The sequence below is a fragment of the Meleagris gallopavo genome, chromosome 5, assembly GCF_905368555.1.
Source record: "Meleagris gallopavo chromosome 5, MGAL_WU_HG_1.1, whole genome shotgun sequence".
Taxonomy (NCBI): domain Eukaryota; kingdom Metazoa; phylum Chordata; class Aves; order Galliformes; family Phasianidae; genus Meleagris; species Meleagris gallopavo.
In genome coordinates, this window is record NC_139408.1 from 23,378,463 (window position 1) to 23,396,264 (window position 17,802).

A 17,802-nucleotide genomic window follows, 5' to 3' on the forward strand; every position below is an offset into this window, starting at 1 on the left:
TGTTTATCATGAGTGCTATCTCGTGCATGGGAGACATACTGAGAGAGACTTTGTTCATGCCTGCCTGAATCTTTACCTCAAAATGGAATTTCCAGGGCTTATGAAATACTTTTTGCCTCAGCAGTGGGCTCCAGTTTTCATTAGTCTCTCTCCCACGTGGTTTTCTGAAGCATGGTTTCTTTTGAAGCTGCAGTGATGGGGACTTAATGCACACTGTAGTTCTTGCCTGTGACTGGAGGTACTAATCCAGGATTCTGTTTTCTCATTAAGGTCTGTGGTAATAGAACAGGGAACTATATGTAGTTTGCATGTATCCCTTGGTAGAAATTACAGTTTTATGGAGAGCGGTGCTGCAAAGGCAGCTGTTCTAGCTCTTCTGGGCCATGTGTGGGAGAGACCCTTGCAGAAGGTCATTCTGAGCTTGTCTAGAAAGTCTGATCAGGCCTTTGTTATTTAAATAAGTAAATTTAAGGTACCAGCAAATGGTGTGGAAAAAGAATGAGTTGGAATATAATGCTTTTGTAAAACCCTTGATAGTCTTCTCCCTTAATAATGTGGTGCTGTTTGCGAAGAGAAACAAGGCTGGCTTAAAAACCAACCAAACAGGAAAAAACCTCCGACTTTATTTTTAGGAACTCGGACTCTCCCAACACTTCGGTATTCTGTGTGCATGGGCAACATCAAAAGAAAATTCTTAATTTAAAGAATGTCTCTCCTTTCATAGTCTAAGTGCCTAATCTGAGTTGTCAGTAGACTTTTGACAGTTTGAAGTCCCATTATGAAGATCTGAGCTGACAATACCTGTGTTAATTGTGAACAGTTTTCCAAAGATAAAAATGTAGAACTACTTTAACACTCCAACAGTTCTTTCATGTGTGATGTCTGGATGGAAAGATTGCTATGTAATATTTTCTGATGCATTTTATGCTTATGTATATAAATAAATCTCAACACAGGTATTTTCAGTCCAGATTTTATGCAAGTTCTATTGCGTTTTGAGTATGTTGGATAAAGATGGGGATCTTGATCCTGCTTCTGAATCTGATACTTTAAACGTATTTCTGGACAAAAATCTCTTGTCCAGCTTTGAAGGCTTCTAGAAATACCGATTATAGCGTTCTTCCATCTCACAGGTTGGGGGATTCATTTTTTTTGAAGTACAAATGAAGATGCTAAACTTATGTTTACTGGAATTTCATCTAGAAACAGCAGAGGATTTAATACTTAATGTTTTTCAATATATTGTGTTTTATATCTTCTATTCCTTCAAAGTAGAAGGTGACTACTCAGCACAAACTTTAGACACTGCCTTATTAATATGTTATGTTGTTGTGTCAAATAGCATACAGACCCTCCCATCTGCGCAGCTCTAAAGTATGGTGGAAGTATGTTAATGCTGTACATACTGTTTAACAATTTATTGTCATTTGGGTTGCAAATTTATTGTCTCAAGAATATTTTCTTGTCTGTGCAGATCTTTATTTACTTTTTAAAACATTCTTAGTAGTTTTCTAATTTAATATGCAACTGCAATGAAATACTGGAAGGAAATAGTTGCCTGCAAAATGAGATAAAGGACAAGGATGTCAACTTTTGGGGTGTGTGAGAAGCAGTGCATTTGGCTAAACTACACCAAGGAAAGTAGCTCTTAGTTAAATTTCTTGTGTTTGGAAGATTCCATTTGTTTAGGGTAGAAAGCTGTAGTTTAACGTAGTTCACAAGATTCCTGTTCTGTTTTTTTTTTTTTTCCCCCCCTGTTTTTCAAGTTAACTTCTGTCTTTTACTAACTAAAGGAAAACCTTTTTTTTTCTTTTTTTTTTTTTCTATAGCACTGGTAAGGAGAGGAAACCAGGAACTAAAGGCACTGGAATCAGCAAAGACATATCTAGAGAAAGTGGAGAAGGTAGAGAATGGAGCTGCAGACTCTACAGGAGGCTCTGAAAGTGGAAATTCAGGTTCACCAGGTATTTTGTATTCTTTCTTGCTTTATTTTTAAGTAATAGCAACATCAGTATCTGTGATAGCACTACAACTGATGGCATTAATAGGTAATGCCATTACAACTATAGGTTGTAATAGTAATATAGTAATATATAAAGTATATATTAATATATATTATAATTGATATATATATAAAATTAATATATAATAATATAGTAAAATAGTTTCTGTTTTGTAAGCTTGAAATTGATTTGGGATTTAATAGTTTCTGTTTTTTGACCCCACCACCTGTTGTTTTTAGCAAATGTAGAAAAAAGCTACATATCAGGCTGTGGGTGGGGATTTTTTTGGATATATTTTAGCAGTGATTAAAGAAACATTCAGAAAACTGTGTTCAGTAACTTCTGTCTAGAAGGATTTTCTGATATTCTAAAGCCAATTTCAATATTAAGTTGGGAATGGAAAATTATGTTGAAGGAACTTTTCAAGCAAATGTAAGAAGGCATGAGCATATTAAATAATTTAAAAATTATTGAAGCAGAATTGTTATACCTATAAACCCAGAGTAGCTGCCATCTAGTAACATTAGATTTATCATTTTCTAAAGACAGTTCTCCAAGTACTTCTCAGGTATTTCTTTCAGAGCCTTGAAACTCACAGCTGTTACACAGTGGATAAAATAAACTTATGGTTGTACAAATTTTGGAAAATATTTCCAAGTTACCTAGAACACTTGTTTGGACAAGTCATCAGATGACTTGTTCAGTAATTGTTGCAATGATGAGCATGGTGCAAGAACTTGAGTGGGTGGATGATTTAGTTAAATGAAGTTATGTCTGCTTTAATGAAGATAAAACTTTCAGCTGAGGAGAATAATGTTCAAAAAAACAATAGGTTAACTTCTAGAACTAGAGGCAAGTATTTTGCTCTCCTCAAACTCCAAGGCCTTTGCCTTCAAAACTTCAAACAGCCTTTTATGGAGGTAATAGAATTCAGAAATTACACGTGGCATTGATTCAGGCATTAAAATAGTTAAGGCCAATAAGTAACTTTTTCCAAATGTTGCCTGCTGTATAGTGAGCAGACTGGTAATCATCCTTGTGTTTGTATAACAGCATTTACCTCTCGTGTGTTATCTTTGTTTCTCTTTATTCCTAAACTAACAAAATACAAACAAACAAAAAAAAAAACCACAAAATTTTAATAAGCTTTCACATCTGTTCATAGTAATGATGAAGAAAAGGAATGAAGGTCAGAAAAAATTGAAGACTTTTTTTTTTTTTTTTAAATGACATAAAGGATATTTTGGTCTCACTTGCTTTTGCTGTGTCCAGTCATCATGAAAAGTGAGGTCTGTGCTTAAATCAGATTTAATTAAATTTTTTTTCAGTGGGTGAGACTGCAAGCCGTTATATCAGAAGATTGTTTACTTCTTAAAGACTGTAGATTCCAGTTAGTAAGATTAAACAAGAGTAAGCATTTACAATGGGAAATAACACTTACGGCAACATGTTGGGTGCTTCATAAGGTTGAACTTGAGCTGCTCTGCTGCTCAAATGGCCATCAACAGAAATGTAAGCTCTTTTGGCACAAAAAAAAAAATCTCAAAATGTTTTAATGTATTGTATACATTTCAATTCTTTAATTTCAAAATACAATATATCCTTTCTTTTGGCAGTACTACAGAAGTTCTGCACAATTGTCTCGCTTGTCTTCTTTTACTTACTTAATTTTTTTCCAAGGATGCTTTAAAAGCTTGCCAAGAGAAATGCAGTCACATTTTGTCCTCCTCTTGTACATGGTGGACAGGTGTCTGTGATGGAGCTCAGCTCTTCACTGTGTGAACAAAGCCTCCCAGCTTTTTCTCTCTGATGCAGGATGTCACTTGTCATGACTGCTTACATAGCTGTAGAAAGTGATGCTCGGTATGACTGCATTTTTGTTTGTAGAATTGCTCCTTATTTCCTGCCTATTCCAGTTCACCTTCAGAACTCTGAAGCTTTGATGCTCCCTATTTGACAGAGAGCATCTCAATCTACCAAATTAGGTGTTTAGTTTTTTAGGAGAAGGTACTTTTAGTTTCATTTTGATCTTTAAGCGAAGTCTGTCCAGGTCACTTGCTGTATCAGAGTACAACTTAATATTGAGATGCCTTCTGTGACCAGCTGTGCTACTTGTCATGAGAAGAGAGTCATCAACTCTAAGTAGTTCATTCTGCTACTTTGTTGACTTAATTAAGGTTATTTTGAAACAGTCTGCTCTTCATAGCTCTGATCACAAGAGGTGTTAGGGGAGCTGTATTTAGCTATTCTCAAGAAGGGATGGGCTTTGTGGATGGGTTTTCGAGCTGATGAGTAGAAAGAAACTAAGCTATCCTTTCCCTTTTCATTTCTTAGCAAAAAGATTTGTATGTTTTTAAAATACCTTCATTTTAATATACGTTTTTCTTGTGATTGGGATATCAGTACTACATGTTCCTTAAATATGTTAAAAACAGTTTACAGCCACTAAGTGTAATGTCTTGATTGAGACTGTACAGTAACTTTGTATGTGTAAAAACTAACAGATTTGCTTGTCAAGCTCTAATGTGGAACACACTGAGGAAAACTGAGTTAAGCACATAAGCACAAGGCTAGTGTAGCACCTCAATTTCCCATAACACTGAATGATGAAAAAATAATACTGAGTGTAGATAAATACCAAAGTGATGCACCTTGGGAAAAGCCGTCCGTCTTACATTGCTGAATTAGCTATTAGCACTGAGCAGGCAGTTCTTGCAATACAGACTACTTGGATGTTGTATGCAGTTCTAATCCCATTGTTTACAAGTGATGGAGAAGAACGAGAGAAATACAGGGAACAGTGCTAAGAATGAGCAAAGCAGTGGGATGGTTAGGGCGTGGGGAAACTCTCAATCTGAAATATGAAAGGTGTGAATAGATGTAGTATGAAAATGGATAGAGAAACAGCAAGAATGGCTTTCCATAATTTCAGTTACCTTCGTGCATGCATTAACAGGAAGCAGGTTCAAAAGAAGGAGGTCTTTTTACATAAGAATATTCTAGTTTAACTTTTGAACATATTGTTCCAGAATTTGGAGTGTTTTCTTGAATTCAAAAAGTAATTAGAGCAGATTAATGGAAGAAAAGTTTGTTACTAGCTGTTGAGCCCATCTTTCACTGAAGACATCCAAGCCATAAATTTCTGAAGGATGAGGGGTAACACTACGATTGTGCAGTACTCCAACTGACGGCCATGTTTGCTGTTGGCTAGGAAAAGATATTAGAGCAGAAAGACCAGTGGTCTAACCCAGGTTTGTGTGTTATGCTTTTTCTGATTAGTACCACATCCAGGTTGTGAAATGAAATACACTTCAAAAAAAAAAATTCATTGGCCAAATCTGAGTTGTCTGAGTAATATTAATGCAGGTGGAAAAAAACATTTTTCTTGTTTGCTTTCTCTTCCTCACTCTTCCTCCTGGTACTGGAGAAGCAGTACAGATTTTTACTTTCTAGCAGCAATGTAATGTGATGAAATGTAGCTGTAACCAAGGAAGAGATTTGGATTGGGAGTGGGGGTGAGAGTGGTTCGTTGCTTGTTCATTCTGGGCTATAGATGTCTTCAGTGGCAGCCTGATAACTTCCCTGCTTATCAACAGACAACATCCTCCTGCAGCTGCTTGAAGGAAGCAAAGGAGAAAGAATAGTGGATGGTAACCATCTATCCACTTTCCCTTAATGCAGAGGGCATCTTTTCTGTAATGATATCAATCTCTCTGACTGAAGGAGAAAAGTGGCAAAGATACTAATGAACATGGATCTTCCATGTGGTACCAGCCAAGCCAACACACAGGCGGTCCCTTGGTATTTGAAATGTTCTATGTCTGAGTACACAAACAGCTTTTGTGTTTGCAGTGATTCTCTGTGATTTGTGTTTCCTTTGACTGCAAGCAAAGGCGGCTGCAGTTCTAGAAAAGACATGGCTGTAAGATCAGTTTCTTCAGCTGGCTTAAATTGTCCTACAAAGGCATCACTTATTCAAGAACTGTTTTGGAGGAGAAGTGGTGACTTTGTGTGATAATTGTACTATGTTAACAAGAATGGGTTTAGAAATCATTTATTTTGGATTCCTTATGGATTAGATCTAGCAATTGAAAACTATAAAATAAGTATTTTGATGTGTTTCTTAGAAAGATTCTCCAAAAATGTTGGTTTTGAACTGCTCAATGGGATCCTTCATAAGTCTTCATTTTATCATTGCATCTCTTTCTTTCTAGAAACTGGTTGCCCAAATGAAGCAAGATCCACAGGTAACTATCTATTTTGTATTGTTTTATTTATCTCTAAGAATAGAGAGAATAACAGTGCATGAAGTTTGAGAATTTTAGGTATTTCATCGTGTTCTTCCATGTTAACACCATTTTTAGAAGAAAACTATTAAGAACTAATCTTTGAAGAAATAACTGCATTGTTCTTTTTAAAATACACGCCAACAAAGAAAAATCCACCAACCCTTTTTGGAACCTTTTGTCTCTTTCTTAGTATTTTAAATCATGGGACCATTGCAGGCAATAACGCAACTCAAGTATTAAGTTTCTGTTTTTTCTGGAATTGTCTCTTCACCAAATCTGCAATTTCTAGGTATAGTGTTTTTCTTGTCTGAATTTTTATACAAGCCAAAAGAGGATCCTCCTTCTAAGAAACTTTGTCCAAATGAAGAACATTGCTTAAGACTGCATTCAGTTTGCCTGTCTTAATTCCAGCTTCAGCACTGTAATATCTGAAGTGTGACCACTTGGTCTTGTGATGTTTCAGAGCTACCAAAGCCTAGGTAATGAGGCTCCTTGTGTAGACAGCAAAAGCTTCCTCTTTCCCAGTGGCTGTGTAAAGAGACTTGGTTTATCCTGCACAGTAATTGAGCACTCGTTTGCTAAATGGGGAGTTATTTCAGGCTTGCTAGTAAGAGGATCCATCCCTGTAGCAAAATCGTATTAGAAGATCTACTTGCTAGAATTTTGCTGCTCCTCCTTTGTTGACAAGTCTGCTAGTAATAACTGAGTAGTTGGCTTTCTGTTCATGTCTAGTGAGAAAGATGTCAGGGCTGCAAACAGCCATGCTGTTCATGGAATCATTAAGAGTAAATTTGGTCACTGTTTCAGAATTCTTAATAATATTCTGGGGTACAAATGTATGAAGTAGAGAAAGGGAGAATGATTAGTCAATATCTTGTTTCACCGAAGCTGTTTTTATATTAGACAAAGCTATCTACAAATAACTGAGTTGGGACTTCAATGCATTTCAGAATTGTAGATGAATGTAAGAACAGGGAAGTTTTCTTGAGCATAAAGTTCCTGTAACAGTATTAGTCTTAGGTTTTAGTGTTGTTGTACAACAAGCCTGCATAATCCAGCGTAAAGAGAATACAACATAAATTAGGGTAAAAAAAAAAATAAAATTGCAGGGAGGTTTGCTTCCTTGTCACACTTCTTCAGAGCTTCACAGTCTTTAAACTGAGTGCGTTATTGTTTGGGTTCTTTTAAATTATTTTTAGTAGAAAAGAAACAGTCCTGGTAAAAATTGTGTTCTTACTGCATCTTTATAGTGGTGTTTATTGCTTTCAAATCTTAAAGTGCTATTGTAAGCAAAGTGCTGATATGAATGATGTGCCAAGGCAGATGTAATTCTCTTAAATATAGTCTAAGGCATAAAAACATTTGGAAATGAATACTTAGGTATGTTAGCCTTCATTTGGTCTGTGTGGCAGTTAAGATTTAATAGATATGGTTACTGGTGTTCAACGTAATCAAATGTATGTCTTTGCATAAATAGCACAGATGAGCATGCTTTAGGTGATGTACTATTGCCTACAAATGATACTGTCATGTTATATATTGACAAACATTTCTTGTTTAATTTGTAAACTTGATGGAATGTGAAAATGTGCTTTATATTGTGGTGAGCACTAATGGATGTTGTAATGAAATCTGAGTTCCAAACTGAGCTGTCTCTCTTTGAGTGCTACAAAAGTCCTCTGATGGTTTTTTGCACTCAGTAACTTAAGCAAGGCTTTGTTGAGCCTCTTGAATTTAATTGGCTGTACATCCAGAGGTGCTGCATTTGTAGTATATTATGCAAAAAAAAAAAAAAGCCTTCCTGCTACTACTCTATGTTAACAAATGGAATATCTTTCTCACAGATATTTTTTCTTTCTAATCAGAATGCTGATTTGAAGAAACAGCTTCATGAACTTCAAGCCAAAATCACAGCTCTGAGTGAGAAACAGGTAGGGAGATGTATTTTTAACACCTTTTCTAAAGATGCATCTTCTCCCAGCTTTCGAGATAACAGCTAAAGTTATTGAAGTACAAAAAGTAAGTGTGGGCAAACAGGTGCTTTGGATTGCATTTGATTCCTCTTAGTGAAAGACAAGATGAATATTACAAGTCCATTGAGGAAGCAATTATTTTAATCAGTGGAAGCTATGAATTTTTTAGCATTGAAAATAATGTTTTTTTTATTAAGGGAGCTGGGAAAATGAAATAATTTTGTTATTTATTATATATTTATTTTGAAACTTTGACGAAACCAAAACATCCTGCTTTAGGCAAATCTTTAGATTCTGTTTTCATTGGACTAGACTATGCACTTATAAATGAGTATTGTGGAGTATTTCCTCGTGTTGAGACCAAGTAAATGTGTGTCGGTTATAGATACCTAATAGACAAATTGGAGCTATGTTGCTTGCTTTTACCATGATAAATTGCACCACAATTGTCTTATATTTGCCATTTAGTAGTTCTCTACAGGTTTTATATTAGTAATAATTACAACTGTATACTTTATAGCAACACTTTAGAACTGGAAGATGCATCTTGTGGGTAACTAGAAGAAAAGTAAATAACACTGAGACATCTGGAAATTTGTTCTCGTTCGTGTTGTAACAACAGAAGAGCATTCATATATAGAAATCCCCCCAAAATTAAACTGACTTAGCAGTCCCTGACTCTTATTACTATTGTGTGAGTAACTGAACTGAATTAGGTTGGCTGCTGGGGTCAATAGCTTACACGTTTTGAAGAAAGGAGGTATTTTAAAATGTGTGCATAGGAAAAAAAAATATATATATATATATATATAATTGTGTCAGTGTCCCACCTAGATATTTATGTACATCTGTTGTTATCTGTTCTGCTTTAAGAATCACTGTTTTTCAGTTTGCAATAACTGCCTTTCCTAAGGAAAGAAGTAGATAATGATAAACATTTCTCTAGAAACTTTGTTTACTAAAAAATTATAGCATGTTTTGGTACTGGAACAATAAGTCTAGTAAAGAACATAATAAAGAAAATGATTTTTTAATGAGAATTCTAATTCAACAAAAACTGAGGTTTTGCTCTTGTGATGGCATGCCTCTCTTGAAGATGATTTATTCTCTAAAACCAGCATGAGCCTCTGCGTACGGCTATGTCTCACAGCAAGCAGCTTCAGAATTCTCTAGGAAGCTCTGGGGGCCCATGGTAATTTCAAAATTAGCTTGCCTTGATACCACAAAGCAACTTAAACTGACTACCAGTTCACATCATCAGCAGTGACGTAGTGGAAGATAAGTAAGATGCACGTCTTATTGGAACTTTTAAACTGATTTATAACTTTTAAACTTACATTATAAAATACATATTAAAATATTCAATGCTTTAAATTATTTACCTCCAAAACCACAGCTATATATACTTTCATACAAAGCTGAAAGTTACAGCTCAGAGCGCTGAAGCACATTTGCTCATGGAGAATAACATGGGCTATGTTTCCAAAAGATTCTGAAAAACAAGTTTCTGATTTTACTTCCACCACTCAGAGAGTACAGTAAATATGAAGTCACACTTTGGTCTCAGTCTTTGCATTTTTGTGGTTTTGGCTGTCCATAGAACAGTGACCTTCTCTGACTGTTGAGATTTAGGTACTTTTTGTTATATCTACCGCTAGTCTGCAGATCTGCCAGTGTCCCAGATAACTGAGTTATTAAAGTAGCGTGGATGCTAAAATGCAGTCATAGTGGTAAATAAGTTCTAGGAAGAGACTGGGGGAAAAAAACCACCCAAAACACTAAAAACAAACAAAATCAACCAACCAAACACAACTATTTCCTAATGGAGAGAAATGCTCACTTCCTATTAATTGTAGAAATCTGTTGTATAGACAGCTGTGGCTTGGCAATGCGGAGTTAAAGTAGCACTATAGAGACTGCAATAAAGCCTTTATTTCTGTTCTCCTTTTCATTTCTTATTTTGGGAGAAACAATTGTTATCAGTTGTTACATGGGGAGAATGTGATTCAATAATTTAATTTTCATAGGATGGGGAGATGTGCAGTTTTGTGTAATAAATAATTTCTTTATCGTCCAGTGCATTTCTTGAGGAAGATGGTAAAGTACAATGTGTGTTATCTGTAATGTTGTTTAGAGCCAAGTACTCTTGATGTATAATATCCAATGAATAAACTCTGAGAGCCTAACACTTGCACTGTGGACAGTTACAGGAGGTGTAATTGTCACTGTTTGATCAGCTTCTAATGAAATGTGAAATACTAAAGCTCCAGCCAGTGTGATGTGTCCCTCCTCTGAGGCTATGGAGTGGAGCTGAGACTGTGAAGTTATACACGTGGAATACTGAAACATTTCTGGCTTGTGAAATGTTATGCCAACTTAACGTACCCTTTCGCTTTGCACTTTCATGTAATGAACTTGTATGAAGACTTGTAGTGCAAGAAGCAAGTCAGTGGTAGTGGAGCTAAAGGCTTTCAGTTACTTCTCTCAATTTCTGAAGCACTGTGAGAGTAGTGCTGACATTGGTGCAGTCACTGCAGTGTTTCATAGTGCCTTACGTTTCTTACTGAGAATTAATGATGAGAGTTCAGAAGTTTGTGACATCGAAAATTTCTGGCAGAGTGGGAAAAGAAACCAAATAGGCTATGTTGTGTATAGGCTTAAGCCTAAATAAATCTGTTACTTGATACAGGTTGAAACTGTTCCAGCACAAGGTATGGCAAGTACATGTATGGTTATTGAAAGTTTGGAGATGGTGAAAATAAGTGCTTTGATTTATTTCATCTAGAAGATGATGGAGCAATGTCTACTGATTGTGTGTTATCATATGGAAGAAAAACTTCGAAAAGAAAAAAGCTTTCTTGAACGTGATTTGCATTTAGAGGGCAGTAAAAATGAATGATACAGACAATTATTTTCTCCTTCTAGTCTCTTCATGCTATTAACATGGCATTCTAAGCTGGGCTTTCCTAATCTTGGGGCAGAAAGGTGAATTCAGCTTAATAGTCTTGCCCCTCAGCTATTAACTTCAGTGTTACAGTTGAGACTGTATTGCTTTTAAAACTGATTTCCTTCTTGCTGCTCTAACCTACCCTTCCCCATCTCTTTTAATAAAGCAAAGTCAGGAGTAACTTCTTACGAAAGTTTTAATTCCCAAATCTAAACTTGGGTTTTAAATTTGAATTTGTTCTACTGCTGTATAATTCTTTTCTTATTATGCTTTTAAAAACAATGTTATTTTCACATGTAAGGAAGTAATAGAATCTTCAGTGCTCTTCCTTTTGTATTCTTGAATAGTGCCTTTCCTTGGCATTGTTTTGTAGGTGTTTACCTATGATTGCCTGTGTACCACTCAGCCTTTGTTTGTGTTAAATACATCCTTTACAGCAAAAACATAAAGAATGTGTTCTTGAATTTTTCCAGAAGGATAGTTAGTAACATGTACTTTTTTTTCCTTCCTTTTGGGAATGTGAAGTGGAATTACTATCCATGACGTCAGTGAAAAATTGTTGTGGATCAGGACTGATGTAAGGTTACATCGCAATTCACCTGTTAAGTAGCACTTTTTTCCTGCTGCTTTTCTTATTTTGTTAATTAAGAAATAAGATTAATTAAGAAATAAGATTTTTAACATGTGGCATCACTTGATGCATATCATTACAGTACTTTTTTTTCCAGTGACATGAAAAAGGTCAGATTTATTTGAATGACGAAACTTAAAGGAAGAAGAGGGCAGGAAACAAATTCTTTTTAACAGTATCGTGTCAAATATGGAGCAATTTGTACATCTGCTTATCATACTTTCTAAGAAAAGTTGTAGCAACGTTCTGTCTGGTGTGAAGGGAAGCTTACAGGAGTAGAATCTTTTGACCTTATGCCTGTCACCATCACCTTTTTTGCTATATGCTAAAGAAACTGCACTCCCTTTTCTCTCTTTTTGAAAATAAATTGAAAGTGTCTTGTTATAGTTAGTTGCAGTGCAGTTAATTTAATCTTCAAGAAAACAATCTTGTGAAAACCAGACTTGTATTCTAATGCATTTCCTCTGACATGGAAAGAATAAATTATCACAGAATCGTAGACACCTTTGTAAGTATATGCAGTTCTTTGAAATTGAAGTGATGTGGAAAAGTATTTTAAAATAGTTTTTAGCATAGGGATACTCGTTTATACTTTTTGGAGCAGAGTGCTGGGTGAAGTTTAACATACTTTACTGAGGAGAACAGTTGAAACTGTAGAATCTCACCAGGTAAAATGCACATTGGAAAACAAGATTCTCTCTCACTATAGATGTCATGCATGAATCTACTGACTTCTGCTTGTGTTTAAAGCTTAGAGCAAATTGAAGTAGTTTAGATTATTTTAAATCCTGTGTGTTCTGGGTAAGACTCCTTTTAACCTTGCCACTAAATAGCAAGTGAAAGGAAAGGAGGTTTTGGAGGGATTTTAGGAATGGTACTGTAATCTAGCCTTTGGTTTTATATGGTTGTATAAATGTAAACGTGGGGTTTAAACTGGATGGGGAAAGTTATTCTTTAAAAATGGTTAGGAATGGGATTAATGTTGCTCTATTTAATTCCACATTCCATAACAGAGAACTAAAAAGATTGGTAATGTGTACAAATGCTTCCTGTGAGCTCGCTCTCCTTGCGTGCTTGTTATCCATAGTAAAGGTGAATTTTCATGGAGCCTTTTTGAACACGTTATCAGCAAATTGTACCCAAAACATGTTCAGTCATATTCTGTAAGTGTGAAATGCTGTGCTTTGGTGAGTGGAAAGTAAGTGTAAGGCCGTGAGGGAGCAGTAGGGAAGCAGTACAGTTAGCAGGGAGGGAAGAACGCTTAAAAATGTATTTGCATTGTTCGTAAGAAAGTGGGTGAGATATGCCTTTATGTATTAGGTATACCCAGTGACGGCTTTGAGGTATTAGTATGTAAACTATGGAAATAAATAAACAATGAAGTTGCTCACTTCTGTCAATTTTGCCTGGAGTTCCTAATCTCCCCAAGCTCCATGAGGAGCACATTAAAATGCCAATTATTCTGTCAGTAATGGAGGCACTGTGCAAATACGTTATCTGAATGTGTAGTAACTAATAACTTGAGGCAGGTGATGCTTAATTTTGGTTCCAGTTGTTTATCTGACCTACACATATTATTGAACACCTATCCTTTTTTAAGCAAATGGCATGAACGATATTCTAATTTCCATGTAACTATAGCATCCATTTATGTCAACTGTTTGTAAAGCAGTCTTAAAATACATGAAAACAATTTTGTGCCTTCCCAGAGTTTAGTATTTGCAGATTTCTTAAATTCAAACTATCTTCTTGGATTGTTTGAAGTAGTCACTCAGTTTTTCTCGTCAAAGGATGCTCTTCCTTATGTCCAGTTGACAGCCTCTGTGAGTCATAGGAACCTTCTGAACCCTTTGATCAGGGTGAGCAGCACCCATTTAGAAAGTGAATGTTTGAGAGATCTGTATGAACTTGCTATTTTAATTTTTGACATTTAATTTGTATCCAAATATTGTGGAAATGTGAATATAATGATTTCTCATCAAGTTACCATCTTCATATTCTCAAGAGGTACTGTCTGAAACAAACTGTGAATGTTGTACGTATGACTTTAGATAGGCAAAGTGCATGCATCTCTCCCTGATGCATCTTTTGCCCCAAACTCTTTTGCAGAATTGATGTTGTACTTGTTTTCATACAATGACTGAAATACCGCTAAGCTTTGTTGGGCCTCTTGTAATGCTAGATCTTTATTAAACCCATACTAGCATCCGAATGTGGATTTCCCATTCACCTGAAATAATTCCATCTAGATTTCTTGCTGATAGTTTCTGAAATTCATTTTTGCATATCTAATACATATATAAGCACTGCAGTAACTTAATTTAGGAAATACAAATGACCACTTCAGTATATCATTAAACAAGGGGAAGAAAAAAAAAAAGCAAAAAACAACAACAACAACAACAACAAAAAACAAGACCTACACTTCCTCCCTCTGCCACCCGTCCTTCAGCAATAATTTTCTGGCTCAACTTTTAGTTCTTGAATTCATACATTATTTAAATCAGATTTGGATGCAGCTGCAGAACTTCTTGAATTGAGGCTAGTTGGATGCATCTTTTTCATCTTTGCTTGCCTTGGCTCGTATCTCCAAAATAGCCGCCTCTGTTTGGAAAGCAACGTTCTGGGTAGAAAATAAACAGTTAAACTACAGTATTTTGTTGAAAATCCCCTACTGATGGTGAGAGCTGGTTTTTAGTTGCTCCTGTATATTTTGCCTTGCTGAGCAACCTCACACATGGGTAGTTCCCATTTATACCTGAAAGAAGGATGGGAGAAAGACTGTGCTGACTGGGATTTAGGATGTTTTATATAACACCTTTTAAGGTGTCTTCATTGGGAGCTCAGGAAAAAGGATTAAATCTAAAGTGTTTTTTTTTTTTTGTAAGTGGGATCAGTTAAAGTAACCCATTCTATTAAGCTAAATGCACAATTTAGAAAAGGAAATTGGAAGATAATATTGTTGAAGTAGACTTTCCAACTAAAATCAAAATCTCACTGCACTAGGGTGCAACTCTCTTGTGGAAACCCTTGGCTCAAAATATTTTTTTTTTATGGACATGTTTGATATCAGTTAAAGATGCATCTTGGATCTGCTGTGCAAGCCTGTCCAGAGAGATAGCCAACTGTATAGGGGCAACAAGTGGTGCAAATGCAGGTAGTAGAGTGCGTCTGGATGAACAGCAGTCACATTTTGTATTACACTGTAAATGTCTTTCCTAAACATGACTGATGTTTAGAGTGGGAGAAAGATGCAAGACAGGAAAAGTGTTAACTGTGTCAGTCAGCCACCAAACTGGAACTTAACTGCATTCTCTTAATTCTCATACTGATGCCTTCAGTCATTGAAGAGTACAATAAATCACTTGAGTGTGTTGATCTGTGAAAATAATTAGATTTACTTTTGTATAGACAGCATAACTTGCAGACCAGCTGTTAGAACCTGTGGATTTGACTTACCATGTTCTGTTTTACATGCCTTAGCAGAGCAACCCCATGGCTGAAGAAACGGTATTTTGACATAGTCTAAGTGTACTAGTGTGAGAAGGGGAGTCTAATCTGGGGAGCTGCTTCTCAGACACCAAATATATTTTCAGCTTTTATTGAAGCTGTTTGGTCCCCATCTGGACTGAATTTTGGAATGGATAAGAGAGCGTGTCAAACGTTTAGAATTGATGCAAAAAATTGTTTGCTATTTGTTCTCTGCTGCCCAAGTGTATGCTAACTGCTGAGTTGTGGCCTGAACCACTGATTGAGCACCTGGGGAAAGGGCCCAGTCAGTCCTGGGAGCACAGGTGAAAGCAATTCAGCTGTGTGACCAAAAGGGGTGGAGTCTGGCTGCACCTCTCTTAGACCTCATTTAAGGGCTGAGTATGTCTGGGGAAGGTTCTTTTCTTGGAGATCCCTCCTTGAAGAAGCTTTCCCCTGTGAACCTGGAATCTTCTGATATGGGTGAGCAATCTTCTCTTCCCTTATAGCACTTTTCTATCATGCCCATTCTCCTCTCATCGCACCTTTGTTGTAATGCCTTTCCCACTGTATTGATCTGTCCAATTGCTACACAGAGTAGTTGATTTGAAAAGAAGCCACTTCCTTTAAGTGTGCTTTTTTATTGTTGCACGGTAAGTTATAGAAAATACTGCGGTTACAGGCTAAAATATTTTTATTAGCAAAAGTCAGCTTATTTAATGGTATTATGCCATGGACAAAACAAAACTGACAAGGGTAGTTAGCCTTAGGCAGTATTTTCCAGCATACCAGTTATGTATTACAATCTCATAGCACATTGTGGAAACATCCAGTTAAAGTCTCATGCTTATTTTTAAAATGCTCTGAAGTGAATGTGATGTCTTGCATAACTTTCATAGTGTTGGTTTGGAGTTGGTGTACAGGCACACTGGATGTTTGTTGTGGTGGATGCTGGACCAGTGCTTATTTTCTGTCAGTAGAAACAATGAGGATATTTTATTTTCTTAAAAGATGAGTCCAGTCAGTGTGAATTTTACTGTTTGTTTCCTCCTCCTGCGTGCGTCAGTGAAAGCTAGTGTTGGTGTGCGAGGTGCGTCATCTTTCTCAGATTTCCCCTAATTGTAATATAACAGGTAAATTTCAGATAGCGACAGGTGTAGAATTCTGATGGATGTTTTGGTGGAACTAATTTTGAATTTTAGTTAAGTTGTGTCAGGAGGTGCTGACAAAGTCTGAATGTGAGCCCAGAGGTATTGTTGCCAGGGGACGAATTGTGAGACAGGGAGAACTTTCCAGGAGCCAGTTCAGAGAAGGGAACCTAATTCTTCCTGTTTTGCATTGCCTTTGTGAGAGCCCTGCCCTCACTCCACTGGCTGTAGAAAATATGTAGGAAGATTAAACTTCAGTTAATGCCTGTGAGTTCTTTACCTGTTTTGCTTTTACCGCTTTTCTGTTCAATTCCATGGAAGAGAGCTCTCATTCTATATGTTTTTAATAGCAAGAAATTAAAAATACCTTAGGATAGGCATTTGAAAGCCATCAGGGAGAAAGCACTTGAGTTGTGATGAGCATCTCTTTGTCCTATAAATTCTCTTCTAAGTTCGGTGAGGTGAGCTAGGAACAGTGAAATGCTTACGATTTTTCTTCTTAAGTTTGCATTGGTGAAATGTTGACAGCGTGTCCATGTTAGTGGGCACTGGTATGTAAAACAGTTGAGGCTGGACTGCAAGAAAAAACAAACTAGCTTTTAGTTTGCTTTGTAAGTAAAACCCTTAGTAATGGCATTTGCTAAGAGGGAAGGAGAAGTGTGTCATACTTGTTGTAGAGGGCAGAACTGACATTATTTTTCTTTGAAAAAAAATGTGATGTGAATTTTTCAGAACTAAGTTCTAGAGCTGCCTAATGTCCTGTAGAACGAGTGGCTGTCCTTTTATTTTAGATTTTTGGAAATGTGAGTACTTGGCAGTCTTTGGGCCCGCAGAGTCTTGTTCCAGATCCATGCAGTCTGTAGATCACTTCATTTCATTTTGGTGTGGCAGCTTTTCAGAGCGGTGCTTTGTGCTTGGGAGCTGCAGCCAGCCCAGGGTGGTGGGGATGTGCCTGGCTGTTGTCAGCAGCTTTCTGGCCTTGGAAGTTCCATGCACACCTCGGGGCTTATGGACAAATGCCTTAGTGATCAACTCATACAACTCTGCATTTGTAGATTCTCCATCTCATCAAGCTTCGTCTTATATCTCAAGAGACAGAAACTGTCCTGTTCTCAGAGTAAATAATTTGGGGAGCTCAGGATGCTAAGCTCCTAACATCTATCTGCTGGGCAATTAAAATTGTGTGGCTTAAAGATACAGTGTTCTCTGAAACTTGAAAATAGAAGAAGCTTTTAATGAAAATGGTTTCCTGGCTAAGATTCAGTTCTACCCGCCAAATAAAGAACAAATTTCTCAGCTTACTGTCTTCTGTAAGATGCAGGAATCCTGCACCTGGAGGCTGG

General features: G+C 36.6%; 1 protein-coding gene across 6 annotated transcripts in view; it reads left to right on the forward strand.

The window, feature by feature from the left end:
* The window catches only part of PHF21A (PHD finger protein 21A), a 121,390-nt gene that overhangs the window by 33,281 nt on the left and 70,307 nt on the right, over nucleotides 1–17,802 (forward strand). For 5 of the 6 annotated variants that reach the window (XM_085224751.1, XM_085224753.1, XM_085224748.1 and 2 more), the window contains exons 3-5: nucleotides 1,830–1,964; nucleotides 6,218–6,250; nucleotides 8,137–8,223. In XM_085224751.1, the coding sequence (XP_085080877.1) occupies nucleotides 1,911–1,964; nucleotides 6,218–6,250; nucleotides 8,137–8,223 (174 nt within the window). In that variant the 5' untranslated portion in view covers nucleotides 1,830–1,910. The remainder of the gene's footprint in view (nucleotides 1–1,829; nucleotides 1,965–6,217; nucleotides 6,251–8,136; nucleotides 8,224–17,802) is intronic. The other variant, XM_085224752.1, reaches the window with a different exon arrangement.